General features: G+C 40.9%; 1 protein-coding gene across 1 annotated transcript in view; it reads right to left on the minus strand.

Moving 5' to 3' along the window:
* The window catches only part of LOC127570471 (myosin-IIIa-like), an 85,451-nt gene that overhangs the window by 41,747 nt on the left and 21,630 nt on the right, over positions 1 to 22,074 (minus strand). The window contains exons 3-4 of the mRNA XM_052016081.1: positions 1,541 to 1,645; positions 1,230 to 1,329 (exon numbers count right to left, since the gene is read on the minus strand). Of these exons, the coding sequence (XP_051872041.1) occupies positions 1,230 to 1,329; positions 1,541 to 1,645 (205 nt within the window). The remainder of the gene's footprint in view (positions 1 to 1,229; positions 1,330 to 1,540; positions 1,646 to 22,074) is intronic.

Genomic DNA, 22,074 nt, shown 5'->3' on the forward strand with positions numbered 1-22,074 from the left:
TGCTGCAAGTAAGTTTTTCATTGCACCTGTAGATACATGTACTTGTACATGTGACAATAAACTCTACTTTGAAGACTCTGACTTTGATGATTTCTATGATTCTATGAAAATATATTTTCAATTATTCATGCTCCCAAATCTTCTCACTGCTGGACTGGTGAGAAAGCCACAACCTTGCCCGGACTAGTAAAACAGCAATCACAGAAGTAAATAAAAAGCAAAAAAACTGCAGATGCTGGAAACCTGAAATAAGAACAGAAAATACTGGAAATACTCGGCAGAACAGGCAGCATTTGTGCAGAGAAAAACAGACTTAATGTTTCAGGTTGATGTCTTTTCATCAGAACCTTCCCACAAAAGGAGGTCCATTATGTCCATATCAGCTAAAAATAGAACTCTTCTGATTACACCCACTCCTGGCACTTTGTTTGTAGTCTTTCAGGTTAGGACACATAAAGTTCTCATCCAGGGGTATTTTAAAATTACAATGTGCTTTTTTGCTTCCACCCTTGCAGGCTTCCAGACCCTGACTGTTCTTTCCCTGAAAAAATGGTTTACTTGACTTTCTATCAATAACCTTAAATGTTTGTCTTCAGGTTATTCATCATTCCACTAGGGGAAGTGGATGCTTCTTATTCACACCATTTTGGCCCATAATTTTTCTGTACCTCAGTAAAACCTGCTCCAGCCTCCTCTGTCCCAATCAAAACAACCACAGTCTAATTACTCTTTCCCTCTGATGAAACCTCTCCAACCTGCAAAAATCCTCACAAATCTCCTCAGTATCATGTCTTTGGATATCACATCCTTCCTGTAACATGGGTTCTCTGATTAGTTGCCGGTAGATGTCCTTCTCAACTGCTTGGATATTAAAATGGTAGCCTGTGGGATCCATGCAGCTTATGGTTACTGCTTGTTGTCCAGAGTTTAAATGACCCCTTTTATACCAATGAATTACACTCCCTCCCATTCAGAGCTCCCTATTAAAATCTGAATGTGATACTAGATCCCCAAACTCCTTATATCCTGCCCCTTCATCCTCTGTGCGGACAGCTGTTGATCGACTGGGTGAAAATAACTTCTGACCGATAACTTTGGTTATTGGACATAGTCCTCACAGCTTCTGACTGTACACTCTTGCCCAAAGCTGCCCACAACCAGCTTGTATGGTACACTTCTGCAAAAGGAAAATAACTGCAATCTTTAGCTGCACATGCATCACTACATACCAAAATCCACGAGCTTGATGCCTCCCTCTGTTGTTAGTAGGATGTTATTGCCCTTGATGTCACGATGAATTGTCCTGTTTTTGTGTAAGTGTTTCAGACCCTAGAGAAAAATCAATGGTGACAGTTATAATATGCTTGCAGCAAATAAAACCTTCCTGACTAATGGGTATGATGAGTGAGCCATTTTAATTCAGCAGCTCACCTTTGTGGCATTTACAAGTTTTCTGCAGAAAGGAGTTTATAATCTATGCATTGCTTCATTCTGAGCTAAAGGAAACTGTTGCTTGTTAAAATGCTGCAATAAGTCTTACCATTAGAGCTTCATGCAGAATGTAGGCAATGATCGGTTCACTCATTCTCTCTCCCCGCTTTAATAAGCCTTTGGCAAGATCAGTCACAGAACCTCCATTGCACAGCTGAAATAACAGAAAGTGATTGGTGACAACAACAATCTAATCAACTTGCATTTATACAGTGCCTTGAACAGTCAAACTTTCCAAGGTCCTTTGCAGAGGTGTAAGGAATACAGAAATCTGAGCCAAAAGAAGAATCATTAGCTTGATCAGTCTATTCAAAGAGATGGGTATTAACAAAACTTGGATTAAATACAGTAGAACATTCCAAGGCACAGCACAGGAGCGATTCTCAAATAAAATTTTACACCATGCCTTAAGATGTTCTGGTAGTTGTTATGGTAGATGAACAAAGCTTGGTCAAGGAGATTCGTTAAAGGGAGAGTGAGAGATAAAGAATAGTGGAAAGGTTTGGGAAGCCAATTCCTGTGTCCAATCAGCTGTTGGCATAGATGCCAATGGTAGAGCAATAGAAATTGGGACTAATGAGAGGCAGAATGAAGAAGAGGACAGATTTGGAAGAGTGCAAAGATCCTGGAGGGCTTAATCGATTGAAACAATTTCAAGATAGGGAGGGGCGAGACCATGGATAATTTTAAAAGGAGTTCATTAAAGATGGTGAAGGAATTCAGATGGATCATAATTGGCTAGAGGCAAGTTGCCAAGAGAGAGAAAGAGAGAGTGTGTGTGGTGTGTGTGTATGTGTGCACATATGTATTGGTTTATTATTGTCACTTTTGTACCGAAGTACAGTGAAAAACTTATCTTGCATACCAATCGTACAGGTCAATTCATTACACAGCGCAGTTACATTGAGTTAGTACGGAGGGCATTGAAGTAGTACAAGTAAAAACAATAACAGTACAGAGTAAAGTGCAGTGCAGGTAGACAATAAGGTGCAAGGTCATAACAAGGTAGATCGTGAGGTCAGAGTCCATCTCACCGTATAAGGGAACCGTTCAATATTCTTATCACAGTGGGATAGGAGCTGCGTGTGTGTGTGTGTGTGTGTGTGAGAGAGAGAGAGAGAGAAAGAGAGAGATTGTGAGCCTTTCAGGTGCTCTCTGTGTGGAGTTTGCACTTTCTCGGCTGACTGGCATGTGGGTTTCCTCAGGGTGTTGGTAGATTACTTGGTTACTGTAAATTTTGCATTAATGTACATGTCTGAGAGGGTAAAGAATCAAAAGGGAGTTGATGGGCATGTGAGAGACAGAATAGGTTGCATGGCTACAAAGAAATAAGGAGAGAAGGATTGAAACTGACAGGATTGTTTTGCTGGGAACCAGCATAACCAAATAGACCAAATATCCTCTTTTTATGTTATAATAGGTGAGGGTTAGGGGTGGTGACGTTTGAAGAGATTCATTAGCAATAAGGTTAAAGGGTAATTCAATTCTGACCACTGTCTGTAAGGTGTTTGTACCTTCTCCCCGTGTCTACGTGGGTTTCCTCCGGGTGCTCAGGTTTCCTCCCACATTCTAAAGACGTACAGGTTAGGAAGTTGTGGGCATGCTATGTTGGCACCAGAAGTGTGGTGACACGGGGGCTGCCCCCAGAACAATCTACGCAAAAGATGTATTTCACTGTGTGTTTCGATGTACATGTGACTAACAAAGATATCTTAAATACAGGAGGAGGGATTGAAGAGTCAGACAGATACAGCATGGAAACAGGCCCTCAGCCCACCGAGTCCATGCCAACCATCCACTCACTTTTACTCTTATCCTCAGCATTCATTATTTACTCTGTAAGTACTCATTTACCTTTTGAACGCTACAGCTGTAATTTATTAAAATGAAACCCATTCATTTTTACAGGAAATTAACCTCCTTTGTGACGATTAAACAATTGAGGAACATAAAGAGATGTAGAACACTTGAATAAACACAGATATTTACGGGAGCAATTACAAATATAAAGAGGTCATGTGGCAAAATCATGACAATGACGTGAGGCATTTCAGATACCCAAGGTAATAAGGACAAGAAAACAAAAAGAAAATGCCGGAAATTCAAAGCCAGCTGTCAGTAACTGTATGGGAAATACATTTTAAGTGTTCTGGATGGATCTGTCATTCGGGGTCAGATTTGAGAAGTCTTAGGGAGAACATTCGTTTGAAGTCAGTAGTTCAACATTTCTAACCATTTACAGGAAGATGCAGTTAACATGCACAATAAAAAAAACACAATCCAAAATAGTGTCCACTTTCTCAAGATAATTAGTATCAGGCAAATAAAGAGGGAGTTGTACACAGGAGTACTTTATTTCTCTTTGCTTTCTGATAATGTTATTATTGAATCATGTGTCTGAATATGTTTTCTATTTTCCTGCTGCTTATCTCAACTGACATCGTACTTCATTTCAGATATCATGCTTCCAAAACTCGTTCATCCATTGTTTTTCATTACTTATCAGGGATTACCTGAATAGGTTACTGCAATTTGAGAAGCTGTAGCACATTCAAGTGTAAGTTTACATGTCACACAGTTAAAGGGAAGCTGAAATGGAGCCATGTCAAGGTGAAAGGGCACTATTTACAGATCCAGAACTGCAGCTAGTGTTGCAATAGTTACAACAAAGTTGTCTGGTTTGTATTCTGCCACACCTGGTATATGAGGGAGGTGTGCAGAAAGTTCCAGCATGAATACCAATAAAACCTAGTCTTTACACAGAGCCTGATGCACAGGAGGTATTAAAGCAGCACTGTGAAGGAAAGTCATTGCTCCATCCCATGTGGATAGGTGCTATATATCCACTACTATTAGAATTCTGATGAAAGGGCATTGGCCCATGTAGGTTGGGGTCAGAGCTTAAAAAGGAAAAGATCTGTAGCTGCCTTGATCATTACAACTTCTGGTTTTCAGGAGATGGAACAAGGAGTGTGATACCAATCCACTCAAAGGAAATTGCCAATCTTCCCTTTAACATTGTTAATGCGAGCTGGGATTTCCAGGTCTTGAGAGTCAAAAATAGGCATAGTAAGCTAAATCCATCATAGCAGCACTTAGCAGCAGTGCCTTCATAGCACTGCACCGTGAAGTGGGAGCAGCAGTTCCTCCAGACCCAACAAGGTTGCCTATACACCTGCTCCCCCTCCCTATGATCTCTCAACTATTGCTGGAACTCACCCCTGACCATAATCTGCTCAACCAACCATCATCAGGCTTTGCTTACTCTACCCAGCCCCTGAGCCTGAAAGCCTTACCTCCATCTGTCAATCACTTCAGTTAACAGAGTCTGGCACTAAAGATTGCAAGCCTTGTGGGAAACCTGGATTTTCCAACTTTCCCACAGTCCACCACAGTAATAAAACCCTAATGCTCTGCACAGATGCAGAGTTCTATCCTACTTCACTCCTATTCCCATTCAATATATGAGACGATTGTCTTTTTTTTCATATATATATATATGAAAAAAAATACATATATGTATATATCTCTGTATAGATAGATAGAGAGAGAGAGAGAGAGAGAAAGATGTATATATACACACAGGGAAGTGGGAGGAAAACGTGTGGGATAAATACTAAGTAGTGTTGACCAAATAAAAATCAAAGAATGGCAGATGCTGGAAACTTAAATAAAAAGAGAAATACATCACGGGCACGCCCTTCCCTCCTATCAGCTGTATCTATAGGAGGTGCTGCCTCAACAAGGCAACATCCATCATCAAAGATTCCCACCATCCAGACCATGCCATCTCCAAAAGCTACCGTTGGGTAGGAGGTACAGAAGCTTGAAGTCCCACACCACCAGGTTCAAGAACAGCTACTTCCCTTCAACCGTTCGGTTCTTGAACCAACTGGCAAAACTCTAAGTTTAGCAACACTATGATTACTTTGACCATTTTGCACTAAAATGGACTTTGCTTTTTCTTTGTTCTAATTGTGTTCTTTCTTGTAAAAATTGTGTATAATTTATGTTCAATTCATGTGTTTCTTGTGAATGCTGCTTATATTATGTTATGTGCTTGTGATGCTGCTGCAAGTAATCTTTTCATTGCACCCGTGCATACATGTACTTGTGCATATGACAATAAACTCAACTTTGACCTTGACTTTGAAATTGCTGGAAATACTCAGCAGGTCAAGCAGCATCTGTTAATATTTAGGTCTGGGACTCTTCATTAGAACTAGGAAAGAGTGTAGACCAGTTGACCAATGGGCTGAATGTCCTGTGTCTGACTTCATGAAGATTTATGCAGTACATAATTATAAATGCATTCTTATCAAATTTGGTGACCTTTATAACTTAAAATAGGTCTAAAGTAATGGAAATGTTTGGATCAGATGATGTCCCCAGCCGTGACCTTAGATCCTGAGCAGATCAGCTGGCAGGGGTATTTGCAGATATCGTTAACCTTTCCCTGCTTCAATCTGAGGTTCCCACCTGTTTTAAGAAGACCACTATCATCCCGATACCTAAGTAAAACAAGGTAACATGCCTTACTGGCTACCGACTGGTGACTCTGACATCCACCATCATGAAGTGCTTCGAGAGGCTGGTCATGGCACACATTAATTCCAGCTTCCCAGATCTATAGCAATTTGCCTACCACTAAAACATATCTACAGCAGATGCCATCTCCCTGGCCCTACACTCATCTCTGGAGAATCTGGACAGTAAAGACACCTATACTGTATTAGGCTATTGTTTACTGATTACAATTCCATCTTCAATACTATAATTTCAAGCAAACACATCTCCAAAATCCTAGACCTGGGACTCAACACCTTCCTTTGTAACTGGATCCTTGACCTTCTGACCAATAGACCACAATCATTGAGGAGAGGCAGCAACACCTCTGCGGCGATTATTCTCAACACTGGCACCACACAAGGCTGCAGTCCTCAGCCCCCTACTCTATGCCCTATACACTCATGACTGCATGGCCAGATTCTGCTCTAACTCCATCTACAAGTTTGCAGATGATACCACCGTAGTAGGCTGTATCTCAAATAACGATGAGTCGGACTACAGGAAGGAGATAGAGGGGCTAATGACATGGTGTCATGACAACAACCTTTCCCTCAATGTCAGCAAAACGTAAGAGTTGGTCATTGACTTCAGGAAGGGGGCAGTGCACATGCTCCTGTTTACATCAATGGTGCTGAGGTTGAGAGGGTTGAAAGTTTCAAGTCCCTAGGAGTGAACATCACTAATAGCCTGTCCTGGTCCAACCATGTCAACCCCGTGGCCACCAGCACCTCTACTTCCTCAGGAGTCTAAAGAAACTTGGCATGTACCCTTTGACACTCACCAATTTTTATCACTGCACCATAGAAAGCATCCTGTCCAGATGCATCATGGCTTGGTATGGCAACTGCTTTGCCTGTGACCCCAAGAAACTACAGAGAGATGTGGACACAGCCCAGCACATCATGGAAACCAGCCTCCCCTCCATGGACTCTGTCTACACCTCTCGCTGCCTTAGTAAAGCAGCCAACATAATCAAAGACCCCACCCACCCTGGACATTCCGTCTTCTTCCCCCTCCCATCAGGCAGAAGATATAAAAACCTTAAAGCATGTAGCAACAGGTTCAAGACAGCTTCTATCCCATTGTTAGAAGACTAGTGAATGGTTCCCTAGTATGATAAGATGGACTCTATCTCATTATGACCTTTCACCTAACTGTCTACCTGCACTGCACTTTCTCTGTAACTATAACAATTTATTCTGCACTCCTTGTTATTGTTTTACCTTGTACTACCTTGATGCACTGCTGTAATGAATTGATCTGTATGAACTTTGTGTAAGACAAGTTTTTCACTGTACCTTGGTACATGTGGCAATAATAAACCAATTTACCAATTATGTGGTACATCAATTCAGTGCTTGTGTTCTGGTCCACCAACAGACTGTTTTAATTCCTGCTCTCTTACTTGCACTCCAGTTCCTTGTTACTTTAGTTTGGCTGTCAGCTCTGCAACATCAGTACCAAATATGTCAGAATATTATGGGTGCAAGTCACTGTCCAGAAATATAAATATCAGTGCAATTTCAGAGTGCTGCATCATCAAAGGTTCCCTCTTTTGGACAGAAGTGGTCAAAAATGTTTCTATAATGCTACAAGAGTAAAACAGTGATCTCTGGTATTCTGCCTAATCCCAACACATGGTAGAGTCTGGAAGATTAGATCACATGGGATCCAGGGTGAGTTAGCCAATTGGATACAAAATTAGCTTGGTAGAAGGAGTCAGAAGATGGTTGTTGAGGGTTGTATTTTAGATTGGTGGTCTGTGACCGGGGTGGGCTGCAGGGATTGGTGCTGGTTCCACTGTTGTTTGTCATCTTTATTAATGATTTCGATGAGAATGTTGTTGTCATCGTTGGTAAGTTTATGGATGACACCTAAATTGGTGGTATAGTGGACAGTGAAGGGGGTTATCTTAGGTTACAATGGGATCTAAATCAACTGGGGAAGTGGGCCAATGAATGGAAGATGGAATTTAACTCAAACAAGTGCGAGATTTGCATTTTGGTAAGTTAAACCTGGGCAGGACTTACACAGTAAATGGTAGGGCCCTGGAGAGTGTTGCTGAACAGAGAGATATAAGGGTACAGGTACATAGTTCTCTGAAAGTGAAGACACAAGTAGACAGGGATGTGAAGACGGTATTTGGCACACTTGCCTTCATAAGTCAGGGAACTGAGTAGAGGACTTGGGACGCGATGTTGAAATTGTACAAGTTGTTACTGAGACCACATTTGGAGTATTCTGCACAGTTCTGATCACCCAGCTGTAGAAAACATATCATTAAGCTTGAAAGGTTGCAGAAAAGATTCAAGAGGATATTACCAGGACTGGAGGGCTTAGGTTATAAGGATAGGCTGGATAGGATGGAACTTTTTACCCTAGAGCATAGGAGGCCGAGAGCTGACCTTATAGTGAAATATAAAATCATGTGGGGCATAGATAAGGTGAATGAGCACAGTCTTTTTCCTGGGGTAGGGGAGTCTAAAACATTCAATGTGATCATGGCTGATATAAATTGGTCTCAACTCCTCTTCTGTGCCAGTTCCCCATAACCCTCAATTCCTCAATCTTTCAAATAGTTATCTATCTCTTCCTTAAACACCTATAATGATCTGGCCTCCACTACCCTCCATGGCAGAGAATTCCAGATATTCACTATCCTCTGAGAGAAGGCATTTCTATACACCACAATTTTAAATGACCAGCCCCTTATTTTGTCACTACGTTCCCTCATTCATGATTCTCCCACTTGTGAAGACTTCTTAACATCCACCCTGTCAAGCCCCCTTAGGATCATATGTTTGGATAAGGTCACACCTCATTCTTCTAAACTCCGAGGAATACAGAATACAAGTAATCCTACATTAATCTCATTTTTTAATTCCATCTAGTTTCTCATCGCCTCTCCCCAGACTCTGCCATTCACCTACACATTAGGGCTAGTTAACCTACTGAGCATGCTATAATGGCATTTAACCTCACAAAGTCATGGAGAGATACAGCACACCTTTGGGATTTGGAAGGAAACCGGAGCACCCAGAAGGAACCCACATTGTAGCAGTGAGAACATGCAAACTCCACACAGGCAGCACCGGAGGTCAGGATTGAGAAAGGGTTACTGGAACTGTATGGTAGTAGCTCTACTGGCTGTGCCACTGTGGTATCCTCATTGGTTCACTCGGTTTCAGCTGCTGGTTTTCCTGACACCTGGGAAGCCAGCCAACTGTGGTTAAAAATAGACTGTTAAAATGAAGGCAAGCCTCATTATAATATGAAGAGACAAAACTGCATCCTGTGGCATGATTGGTTGCTTGAATCTTATCCCACCTCTGACAAAAATTGGAAGTTGGCGAGCTTGGAGCACATTATAACAATGCCCTTCAACCTCTGTCATAACCCGGAATGATCCCTTTTGTAAATAAGATTCAGCCCACTGTATTTGTAAATGCACAGAATGTTTCTAAACATCGAATAATACAATTGTAGCTTCCAAATTGTCACAACATTCATTTATGCAAAATTAAGTGATTACACATAAAGACATTGCTTGATGGATCCATTAGGGTCTGTTTGTGATAATTATCTTAATTATCATAAAGTGTTGAAAATGTACTTCATTATGAGACAGCATCATGCAGCAGCAGCCATCACAGCAAAAACAATCCAAAAATAGATGGATATTTAATAGTTCCATTTCGTCATTTGATGCTCTCTGTTTTTTGCAATTTTTTTCCAGTTGAAGGCCAGGACTGACGTATGCAGCAAAAACAAGTTTTACTCTTCTCCAAGGACTTCTTTTTTAAAAGTCTTTTAAAGCTTCAACAACAACCACTAAAGAAAAATACATTTTTCTTGTATCCCTGAGCAGCTGCTCTGTTCTCAAGCCAAGGGCCAAGCAATGGATTTGAACTTTGATCTTTAGACCTGATACCTCAGGCAATTGCCTTTCCCTTTGGTAAATTTCTGCTTCATGTGACAATCCCTTTCCCAGAATCAAGCCTTTTAAAATATCTTATTGTGCCTGCAGAATTATTGATTATTAACTGCTTATTAATAGTTCAATTAGATATGTTTTAAAGCAATTAAATATCCCATTCCGTTGTAATTTGTGTTAACTACATACTAGAGCAAATGTTGGGGTAGGGTGATTACTCAGAGCCATGCAGTCACTGCTTGAGATAGGATGGGAAAACTACTGACTTGCTCAAGCAGGGGAGGCAGGGGAACTGTGACAGGTTATCCTGGGAGGGAGACGCAGTTAATGGACGTCACATTCATCAGAATGGCTGGCACACTAATACTGTCAGAAGTCAGCAATGATAAAACATCTGCTGGTGAAAGACTGCCATGTGCACTCCATCAAAGCATTTAAAATAGTTCTCTGCCTCCCACAACGTCACTGAGGAAAATTGAAGCATGGTCCAGTGCCTGCTTGAGTGTTACATCACTATTTATTCAGCTTAAGCATATCAAATTTACCCAAGTCTTTCACAGGGCATTTTCCTCCTAGTTTTGGTAAACCTTGCATTCTCAGCAAAATAAAAGATTCTGAGTGAATAAACAAAGTAATTTTAATTCTGTGTCGATAGCAATCAACCCCAAAGCAAGTATAAGTCAACTTTACACAGACAAAAATGCCACAGATATTCTGCCCAACAATGTGATTTAAAATATCCCCTTCTGCTTTAGTATTAGACTTTCATTTCCTAGGGCTAGATAAACAGTTTGGTACATAATGTTAAATTGTATCCAGCTTTATGTTGTAATCTCATAACCAGTACGTATTACCTATAAACTGCATCTAGGCAGAAATGTGTTTCTCCAGTGATAACATTACTCATACTGATTGTATATCATCTCATCTTAAGACAGGTATATCTAAGGGCACGGGAAAAATTCAGTTTGGTTTAATCTTTCGTTCCTCCAGCTTCTTCTCGCAAGAACAAGGGTTGATATTCTCAGTGTTTTTAGTTATTTTTCCTACATAAAACCATGAAATTATAAGTAAAATGCCTACTGTATATCAATTTGCACCAGTCATGGTGAAATTGTTTAACTTAAACAACTTCACCATGACAGCATAGTTATTTTGATTGACATTGAAGTGAGTGAGGATTATTTTTTATCAGTGCATGTTAAGAAAAAGTAACCCAAAGCATGGGAAAATGGTTAACCTCCATGGTTTGGTAGCATTAAATAATGGAGCTAATTTCACATCATTGAGGGAAATGACATTAAGACAGAGCCCATTGCAGTATGTCAGGGAAACTCAAATCTCCTCATCTATTCATATTGTACTACAGACCATAAATTCCTATGATGCACTAACTGTAAGGAGTCTTCTCCACCAGAAACATAGCAACACACCTTGGTGTCCATTTTAAGGCATTTGATATGGCAATGGAAAGACTGCAAGGAAGTTTTATTAAGAGGTTAGCATAGATAAAGGCTTTAACTATGGAGATGAGACAATATCAGGAAAACTGAGACCTTTTATGTCAGAATGAGGAAATCTGATCGAGATGTGTAAGATTCAAGTGTTATTTTGTAAGATAAGTCAAGTTGAGTATTTTCCACAGTCAATGAGTTGATATTTGGTCCAAAAGATTATCACCAAAAGCTCAAGGAAGGTCATTAGAGGTTCAATTGAATGCGGATGGCTGCTGAGTGGATTATTAAGGTAAAAAAAATACTTCTTGAAACATTGGTAGAAATGCAGTCCGAAAAAATATTTGGAAATAAATGGATGCACATTTGAAAAAGAAACTAAAAACAAAACCACACAGGAGCTCAGTATAGTCATCCTAGGTATAATATATCGAATAGTGAAATTAAAATTATCTAATTACAGCCATTAGATGATGGTCAATAGTGAAGAAAGCAAAGAACCACAACGATAAACTGAATGGCCAATTAAAATAGAAAGTGCTGGACATATTCAGCAGGTCGGACAGCGTCTGTGAAGAAAGAAACAGAGTGAATGTTTCAAGTCAAAAACAGAACTGATGAAAGGTCATTGACCTAAAACATTAATTCAGTTTCTCTCTCCACAGATGCTGCCAGACCTGACAAACATTTCCAGTACTTTGCATTTCTAGTTTCAGATTTCGGACAACTGCACTTTTTTGCTTTTAGATGGGTGCCCAATTAATTTGTTCATAACATATTGATTGCAGAAGGAATGTTGAACAGAGTAACAGAAGAATTGCCACTCTCCCTTGAACAGACGCAGAGAGGATGAGGGAAGGAATCAGAGGACAGCCACTAAACCTGCCAAGCAGAAGGTGTTTCTGTAAAGACTGTGCTGATGCACCCACATGTAATCTTTCAAAGGTGAATTGCATTGGCCAAGACCTTCCAAATACTATTTATTTTGCTCTATACTTTCTTTGCCTCACTTTCTTTTCTGAAAAGTAATGACTACACTTTGGGAACTTAATTCTGGAGCAACTCTCCTCACTAGGAGTAATAGTTGCAAAATGTCACCCAGTCAAAATGAGATGTTAATTCGGATGAGAAGAAATTAAAGACCCATTATTCTCACATCTGTTATGAAAACAGTCCAAAATTTACCATAAAGGATAGAGTGATTGGGCACTTGGAAAAATGTAAATAAATTGGAGAGAGCTAGCATGGTCAGGTAAAGGTTAACCTTTGGAGACACAAGAGACTGCAGATGCTGGAATCTGGAGCAACAAACAATCTGCTGGAGGAACTCAGCCAGTCCAGCAGCAACTGTGGGGGGAAAGGAATTGTTGATATCTTGGGTCAAAACCCTGCATCCGTATTGAGAGTGGAGAGGGGAAATAGCCAGTATAAAGTGGAAGGGGGAGGGGAGAGTAGTGGAACAGGGGCCAGAGGTGATTGGCAGACCGAAGAGGGATGAAGGATGACAGGCAGACCGAGCCAGATAGGAGTGGTGAAGTTGGGACCATTGGTTAACCTTTGTCTAACTAACTTAGTTGAACTTTTTGATGCTGTTACGAATGCAGCAAATAAGCAAGAGTTTATTTATACGGACTTCCAGAAGGCATTCAAAGAGGTGTCATGGATAGAAATAAAAGTAAGCTCATGGAACTGGAGCCAACCTACTGTCATGGGTAGGGAATTGGTAAAAAAAAATGGAGGGACGCTGTAAGATAATAGAACTTCATTTCAATTGCAAGTATGTGACATGTGGTGCTCTCCCAGAAAGCTGTACTGTATTATTGGGTTTGCACTATGTTTATAAATCACTTGGATAATTTTTTCTGAATGTTATTAGATGGAGAGGCAAGTATTTAAAGCAAGAAAAGCTGCAGAGGGACATTTCTGGAAGAAGTGAGTAGGAAAAACTGTGCTAAATGTAGAAGTGTAAGGCCTTGGGAAGTGGCAATGATCAGGAGCAGAAGGATGATTGGGAAGAGGAAAGGGTTGTGATCAGTAGAAAGATGTCCAGAAGATAAGATGATATCTTTATTAGTCACATGTACATTGAAATATACAGTGAAATGCATCTTTTTGTGCTGAGTGTTTTGAGGGCAGCCCGCAAGTGTCGCCACACTTCCTGCGCCAACATAGCATGCTCATAACTTCCTAACCCGTATGTCTTTGGAATGTGGGAGGAAACCGGAGCAGCTGGCGGAAACCCATGCAGACACAGGGAGGACGTACAAACTCCTACAGATAGTGGCCAGAATTGAACCCAGGTTGCTGGCACTGTAAAGTGTTACACTAACCGCTACACTACCGTGCAAATGCCCCACTAGAAATGCTGGAACATAGACTATTTATTAGAGCATTAAATAAAAAAATATTGATAACTATATGAAAAAGGTTTAATAGTTTCGTACTGAGCATTTCCAAATGTTAAAGTAGATTCATAAATGTAAACTACATTTTCCCTGAATGTAGTTTTCTTGAATGTAAATTTCTCCTCAAGGTGTGGAAAGGTGTCCGTGATATGAGACAGACGGTGGCTATTGGTGTGATCAAGTCAGTTGTTAAGAAAGAAACTTCTAGCAAAGCCACCAAGGCTGCCAGTAAACAATTATGCAAGAAGTGAATATCACCACTGGCTACCAAGCTACAGCGAACTCTAAGACTGACACCAAAATGTTTCAGAAAACATTCAGGGAAATCATATCACTGAGGTATGGCACAAGGGACAGCTAGTAGAACTGCTGCCTCACAGTTCCAGTCATCAGGGTTCAATCCTGACCTCTGGAGTGGACTTGCATGTTCTCCATGTGATCTCATGACTTTCTTCTGGGTGCTCCAGTTTCCTCCCATATCCCAAAAATGTGCAGGTTAGTAGGTTAATTGGCCACTGTAAATTGCCCCAGGTTTGTAGGCGAGTGTCGAATCTGGTGGGAACTGTTAGGAATGACGGGAAAATAAAAAAAATTGTATTTGTGTCGGAATAGTATAAATGAGTACTTGATGATTGCCATGGTCTTGATGGGCCGGAGGGCCTGCTTCCATGCCCTGACTCTTAAAAGCAGTCGAAAGATAGAATAATCTATTTTCTAATGCAACTTTTCAGCATGTATGAGGGCAGGTCAGTTATGGAAAGATAGACCTTTCCTTGACCCAAAACATCGACTGTCCAATTTCCCTCCATAGATGCTGCCTGACCCATTGAGTTCCTCCAGCACTTTGTGTGTTGCTCCAGATCCCAGCATCTGCAGTCTCTCGTGTCACCATTAATAAGCATCTTATTTCAAAACTGAAAAGCAAAAGAGAAACTGCAGCAGGTGGAAATGCCGAAAGTGGTTAGCGGGCCAGGTAACCCCTATGGAGAAAGAAACAAAGTTAACATTTCAAGTCAATAACCTTTCATCAGAGCAGAGGAAGGTTAGAAATAAAACATGGTTTAATTTACATAGAAGGGGAAGAGATGCAGAGAATAAACAGAATATCTATGATGGGGTGGATTAGGAAACTTAATGACCCAAATGGTGGTGGTTACATCTGAGAGGGGATGGTGAAGTTTGTTAATTGGAGATCATCTGTCTGGAAGAAATATAAACAGAAGGAGATGAGTGGAAACAGAAGAAAAGAGAGAACCAAAACCAAAATAATTCAAATGCTGGGAATCTGGAATAAGAAAGAGAATGCTGGAGATACTCAGCGAGTCAGGCCAGATACATGGAAAGAGAATCAGAATTAACATTGCAGGCTGTTGACCTCTTGATGAACTCTTGATCTCCCAATCAACCTCGTTGTGGCCCTTGCACTTTTTTATGTCTGCCTGCATGGCACTTTCTCTGTAACTGTAACACTATATTCTGCAATCTGTTTTCCTTTTTACTACCTCAATACACTTATGTATGGAATAATCTGTCTGAATGGCATGCAAACAGAAGCTTTTCACTGTATCTCGGTACATGTAACAGTTATAACCCAATTCCAATTCCTTTCGTCAGAACTAGTCAGATTTGACACAAACTGGAAAGGTCGGCTATCTGAAGCTGTTAAATTTGATATTAAGTCCTGAGAATTGTTTTGATTCTGATGAAGGATTATCAGTCTGAAACATTAACTCTGTTTCTCTCTCAAAAGATGCTGCCAGATCTGCTGACTGTTTCCAGCATTTCATGCTTTTATTTCTAAACTATTTCAATGTACTCCACAATGAATGAACTACATTGACATGCTGTTGTATAAATGAATATGGCAGCCATTTTGTGCCCAGCTTTGGAAAAGTTGGAGACCAAGAAAAATGGGGTTGCACACAAAGGAGCTGGAGGAATTCAGCAGGTCAGGCAGCATCTATGGAGGGAAATAGACAGTTGATGTTTCGGGTCGAGACCCTTCATCTGGACTGCCTCTGGATCCCACTCTGGCCCTGGCTGCTTCCAGGCAAAGTCCCTTCTGTATTCCAGGCCTTGCAGTTCAAAGCCTCTTTCTGGAGTATGTTAGGAAACTTTATCTATACTAAACAGTTTCAGGAAATGCTACACAAAGATTTCGACATGGGTTATTACAGATGGAAACTTAGTGAAGAAAACTCAAGAAATTAGACTTACTTGTTCAATGTCTATTGTCGAGAAGTTATTAGTGTTTATTATCAACAATAGAATGATGTAGCATTTGTAATGGGTAAGTTATGCTTAACTAATCTATTTTTGGTGATCTCACCAATGTAGTAGATAAGATAAAGTCAATGGATTGCTTAACGTAGGGTTTCAGATAACATTCAGTGAGATTCTACACAAGAGAGTAGAATTTCACAGAATGTCATCTCAAACTTTATTCCAAAAGAGTAAGTACCTTGAATTAGACACAATCCATTGGAATGGATAGGCAATCCATAATGATAAATTCCAGTAACTTCTCCACAACAGGTTGCTTGAACACACTGCTAGTGGTCTCTATGATAATCCAGGTAGCAGTCTAGCCTGGGATGATCTATATGCAAAAGACATTCAGGTGTATTGTGGCCTTTAATGTGACAGGTGGAGCGGGGTGGGGTGGGGTGGGCATCCTGACACAGTGCTGGTGTTGAATATCCTTCTATAGCATACAACAGGTTCTTGAAGAATGGATTGCTACTCAATCACATTATATGAATGATATGCCCACTGGTCAGAAGCCTTCTCCCCTCCTTTTCTGTTCTGGTCACTTCTCCTGCTGGTTAAGCCCTCACCTTCTCCCAATCATGCAAGTCATCCAGGAGAACATCCACCAAGGCACCCATTAACCAAGGGAAATGGTTTAATGAATATTCCTGTACAGCCCCAGCTCCCTCACACTCTGCGAAGAATGAAGAATTTACTCCGTTGCTCACAACAATCTGAAGTCAGGTTTTCCATGATCACAAACAAATGTACTGGCTGAATTGTGATGCCCCAACTTGGCAGGGTTGGTGTCAACTCAGTGTTATAAATGGATTGGCACCTGTTCTGAATCCTTCCACTATGCACATGCTTCATAGCTCTACGTGGATTGCTGAGTAATATAATTCACTAGAAATATGGGTTCTTGATTCATATGGAAAGCTAAAGAAAAACTTGACACCCACAGCACTGAAGGAAATGAAGCCGTCTAGCTCAATTTTATTGTCAGACTGAAACTTTTTGTTATAAACAAGTTTGCATTTGGCTTCAAAATGTGGAAAGTTTACTTAATGTGTGCCAGTTTTACATCATAAAGATAGCAAATGCTGAAAGGAGCAAGGATTTCGAGCAGTGAATTGGAGACTGCCATTGGAATAGGCTGATTGAACATTAAAGTTAAATCCTCAGGGATTAATCGGCAATACGTAGACTCTGTTTACTACTGTCAAGCACAAGAAGGCTTACATTTGGAGTACATTAGTATGTCAAAGTGATTCACCCTGCAGCAAATGGGGTTTGTAAAAATATCAGAGGCTGCTTTCTTTCTTCCATTGGGATGTTTATCGTGGTTGAGAGCCTTATTCAATGAAGGTTACCACTGCACTACTTGATTTAAAAATTTTAGATTTTATTATTTTAAGATTGTTCCTGAAAAACACCATTCCCTAAATAAACCATTCCTCAGCCTCTGTCAAAACTGTTGGTAAGAATAAAAATGAGACTGGTGATTCGATCTCCAATTTACCCAGATTACCTAGTGAAGAGAAGAAACTGAGGAAAATATAATATCTACCTCTGAATACTCCTTTTTAATAAATGCATTTAATTTTAATACTTCATTAACAAAAATATTCTAACCAGTGCAAAATTATTATTGGGAATATTCTTCACAGTTACCTGTTATCAATGAATATTAACCAGATTTCTAAAGTCTTCTTTGATAAATCTAATCTCAACTACTGAACAGTAAAAGTACTGTGAATCATCCATGAGTCTGTTGCATCATGATAAGCACAGATGAACAATTTCAGGCAAGGATTTCAAACGCTGCAAAGCAGCCGGGGGTGCTCAAGGACTTTCCTTAGTATTCAAGGGCAGCATGGACACACATGGCTGTAACGACAGTCTCATTGATAGCCTTCACTGTAATGACGTAGTTCCAATCCAACTGTGAGGCATGTTGCACATAACATCAGCCGTGGGTCATTAATGACGTGAAATGTTCCACTGCTATTCTCTTGCCTCAGTGAGCACCATCCTAGTTTATATTCTGTGAACACTAAGCCTTACACAATCCAAAAAGCTGAAGTTTTATGGTACAATATTGACAAAACTGAACTTCAGTACAGGCACCATAAGAAGACTGCTTGTCAATAAAAATCAGACAACCAATCTGGTACAGATGTCTACATACAAATTGCATTTTACTTCCAGGGGCAGAAGAGGAGCAGGAGGGTGGGGGGGGGGGGATGTGTGGGATGGGAGGGTAACTTTATCCTCCGTCCCAGTTGGAAATGGAAGGGGTATCGATGTGATAATTTGTAAACTAACATTATAAATTTGAATTGTACTTAGGCAGTTGCATCACTGTGTCATAAATATCAGAGCCAATAGGATCATAGGATAATCGAAATCTATGGCATCATGTTTGTGCTGTCCGGCAATGGGCATCGAGTTATCCCAGTTACCAGCTCTGTAGGTCATGCAGGCACCTTTTAAATATGCTGAGAATTTTTGCCTTCACCATCCTTTCAGGCACTGAGTTCCTCACAACACATCAAGTGAAATAATTTCTTCTCAACTCCCCTCTAATCCTTCTGCCAATTAACTTCAATCTATGCCTCCAGGTTACTGGCCTCTCTGTGAGGTTACTGGCCTCTCTGTGAAACTCTGTTAACCCTGTATAAACCCCTCATAATTCTGTATACCTCAATTACATCTCCTTCCAGTCTCCTTAGTTCTGAAGAAAATAACCTCAGCCTACACGTTCTTTCCTCACAGCTGTAATTCCTCAGGCCTAGAACCTTTCTTGTAAATGCCTCTATACTGCTTTGGTGCTAATAATGTCTTTAAGTCTCCTGAAGTATTCCAGGAACAGAGGGCTTTAGTTATAAGGAGAGACTGAATAGGCTGGGACTTTTTTCTCTGGAGCGTAGGAAACTGATGGGTGACCTTATAGAGGTATATAAAATCATGACAGGCATAGATAAGGTGAATGGTCACAGCCTTTTTCCCAGGTTATGGGAGTCTAAAACTAGAGGAAATAGATTTAAGACGACAGGGGAAAGATTTAAAAGGGACCTGAGGGGCAGGTTTTTCACATAGAGGTTGGTGGGTGGATGGAACGAGCTGCCAGAGGAAGTGGTAAAGGCATGCACAATTACAATGTTTATAAGACATTTGGACTGGAACATGGATAGAAAGGTTTATGGGCCAAACGTGGGGAAATGGGACTAGCTTGGACAGAAAACTTGGTTGGCATGGATGAGTTGGGCTGAAGGGCCTGTTTCCATACTGGATAACTCTACGACTCTGTAGTGTCTCACAGTAAATACTAGTGGGGAAGAAGAAGAAACTGGGAGAAGAACTTAAAAGCTATCCTGACTGTGGTCTGGAGCTACAAGGGTGCTTCTCATGGCCTTGTCTCAGGGTCTGTATTGGCATGGCTCCCCACCTCTCCTCATTCCCAATATACCCCGACTTCCCCACAGGTCACCTGTCTGTGTGGAGGGGGACTCCAGACACTACAGTCTTGATCTTGTCAAGTTTTGGCAAATAATATCAGATGGACAGTAGGGTGGTGTGTAGTAAACTCAGCACCAAAAGTTAAAAAATACATTCCCACATATTTGTTTTCACTACAGCATTTCACTGGAAGAAAGAACAAAACAAGGTTAAGTAATTCTGCATCTGCATAAGCTATAGAACCAACAACATCCTAGTTATGGTGCTGAAGATCTATGCTTCAGAACTGGTGTCTCCAGCAAACTATTCCAGTGCAGTTACAACACTGGCATCTACCTGAATGTGTAGAAAAATGCCAAGGCATATACTGCCCACAAAAGGCAGAACAGATTTAATCTAGCTAATTTTGACAACCTACTCTCATTCATCAGTAATATGATGTTGCTGACAGTGCCATAGAGCAGTACATATTCTCCAATGACTTTCCTTGGTAAAATTAAAGTTAATGGGCATCAAGGGGAAAACACTCAATGACTGACGTCATACATCACAAAATGGAAGTTAAGGTCGATTCTTGTAGGTCAATCCTGACAGCCAGAGCATTCCTGCAGGGAGTTCCTCAGCTCCTAGGTGCAACCATCTTCAGTTGCTTCATCAGTGACCTTCCTTATATCACAATGTCTGAAGTGTGGATGTCCCCAGATGATTGCACAATGTTCAATTCCATTCACAACTCCTGAGGAAATGAAGCAGCCCATATCTACGTGCAGAGAGACCTGGACAACAATCAACAATGGGCTTGTAAGTGGCAAACAAAAATTAAGCCACACATGTGCCGGGCAAAGACCATCTCTGAACAATAGCAAATCTAACCATTTACTCTTGCCATTCAGTGATGTTACCATTGACAAATCACCCAGCATGAATATCCTGAGTGTCAACATTGACCGACATTTAACTGGACCAACCACATAAACACTGTGGTTACAAGAATAGGTCAGATGTTGAGGGTCTTGTGGTGAGTTTCTCACCTCCAGACACCCCAAAGCCTTTCCACCATCCATATCCATAGCGGAGGAGGCTGAGAGGTGACCTGATAGAGATATACAAAATTATGAGGGAGGTAGTTAATAAGAATGTTTTTCCTATGAATGGGGTGTCTAAAACAAGATGGCATAGGTTTAAGGTAAAAGGTATGAGGTTAGGGGGGATTTTTTCACACAGAGTAGTTGGAATCTGGAATGCCCTGACTGAGGAGATGGTGGAGGCAAGTAGTCTCACAACATTTAAGAAGCATCTAGACAAGTACTTGGATCACCAAGACGTGGAAGGGTACAGACTAATTGCAGGTAAATGGGATTAGTATAGTTATGTACAATGTTCAGCATGGATGTGGTGGGCCAAAGGGTCTGTTTCAGTGCTGTATGACGCTATGACACTATTATAAAGCACAAGGCAGAAGTACTGTAGAATACTCTCCACTTTCCTGAATGAGTGCAGTGCCAACATTCAAGATGCTTGACACTATAAAATTGGTAAGATTGGTAAAATTGGTTTATTATTGTCACAAGTACTGAGGTACAGTGAAAAATTTGTCTTGCATACTGTCCATACAGATCAATTCATTACAACAGTGCATTGAGGTAGTACAAGGTAAAAACAACAATAGAGTGAGAATAAAGTGTTACAGTACAGAGAAAGTGCATTGCAGGTAGACAATAAGGTGCAAGATCACAGTGAGGTAGATTGTGAGGTCAAGAGTCTATCTTATCTTACTAGTGAACAATACAGTAGTCTTATAACAGCAGGAGAGAAGCTGTCCTTGAGCCTGGTTGTATGTGCTTTCAGGCTTTTGTATCTTCTGCCTGATGGGAGGGGGGAGAAGAGAGAATGTCCAGGGTGGGTTGGGTCTTTGATTATGCTGGCTGCTTTATCGTGATAGCGAGAAGTGTAGACAGAGTCCATGGAGGGGAAGCTGGTTTTCATGATGTGCTGATCTGTGTCCACAACTCTCTGCAGTTTCTTGCTGTTACGGGCAGAGAAGTTGCCATCCCAAGCCATGATGCATCCAGATAGGATGCTTTCTATGGTGCATCGATAAAAATTGGTGAGGGTCAAAAGGGACATGCCAAATTTCTTTAGCCTCCTGAGGAAGTAGAGGTACCGGTGAGCTTTCTTGGCCATGGCGTCAGCGTGGATGGATTAGGACAGACTATTGGTGATGTTCGCTCCTAGGAACTCAAAACTCTCAACCCTCTTGACCTCAGCACCGCTGATGTAGACAGGAGCATGTGCACCGCCCCCCCTTCCTGAATTCAATGACCAGCTCTTGTTTTGCTAACATTGAGGGAAAGGTTGTTGTCATAACACCTTGTTACTAAGCTCTCTATCTCCTTCCCGTACTCTTGAGGAAGTAAAAGGTTAAGAAACTGTGACTGACTGTGACTATACATATAGCTGATGGAAAAATACCTTGCAAGCAAGAGCACGCAAGCTACTGACTCATGGA

This window comes from Pristis pectinata, chromosome 5 (genome assembly GCF_009764475.1).
Source record: "Pristis pectinata isolate sPriPec2 chromosome 5, sPriPec2.1.pri, whole genome shotgun sequence".
NCBI classification, from domain to species: domain Eukaryota; kingdom Metazoa; phylum Chordata; class Chondrichthyes; order Rhinopristiformes; family Pristidae; genus Pristis; species Pristis pectinata.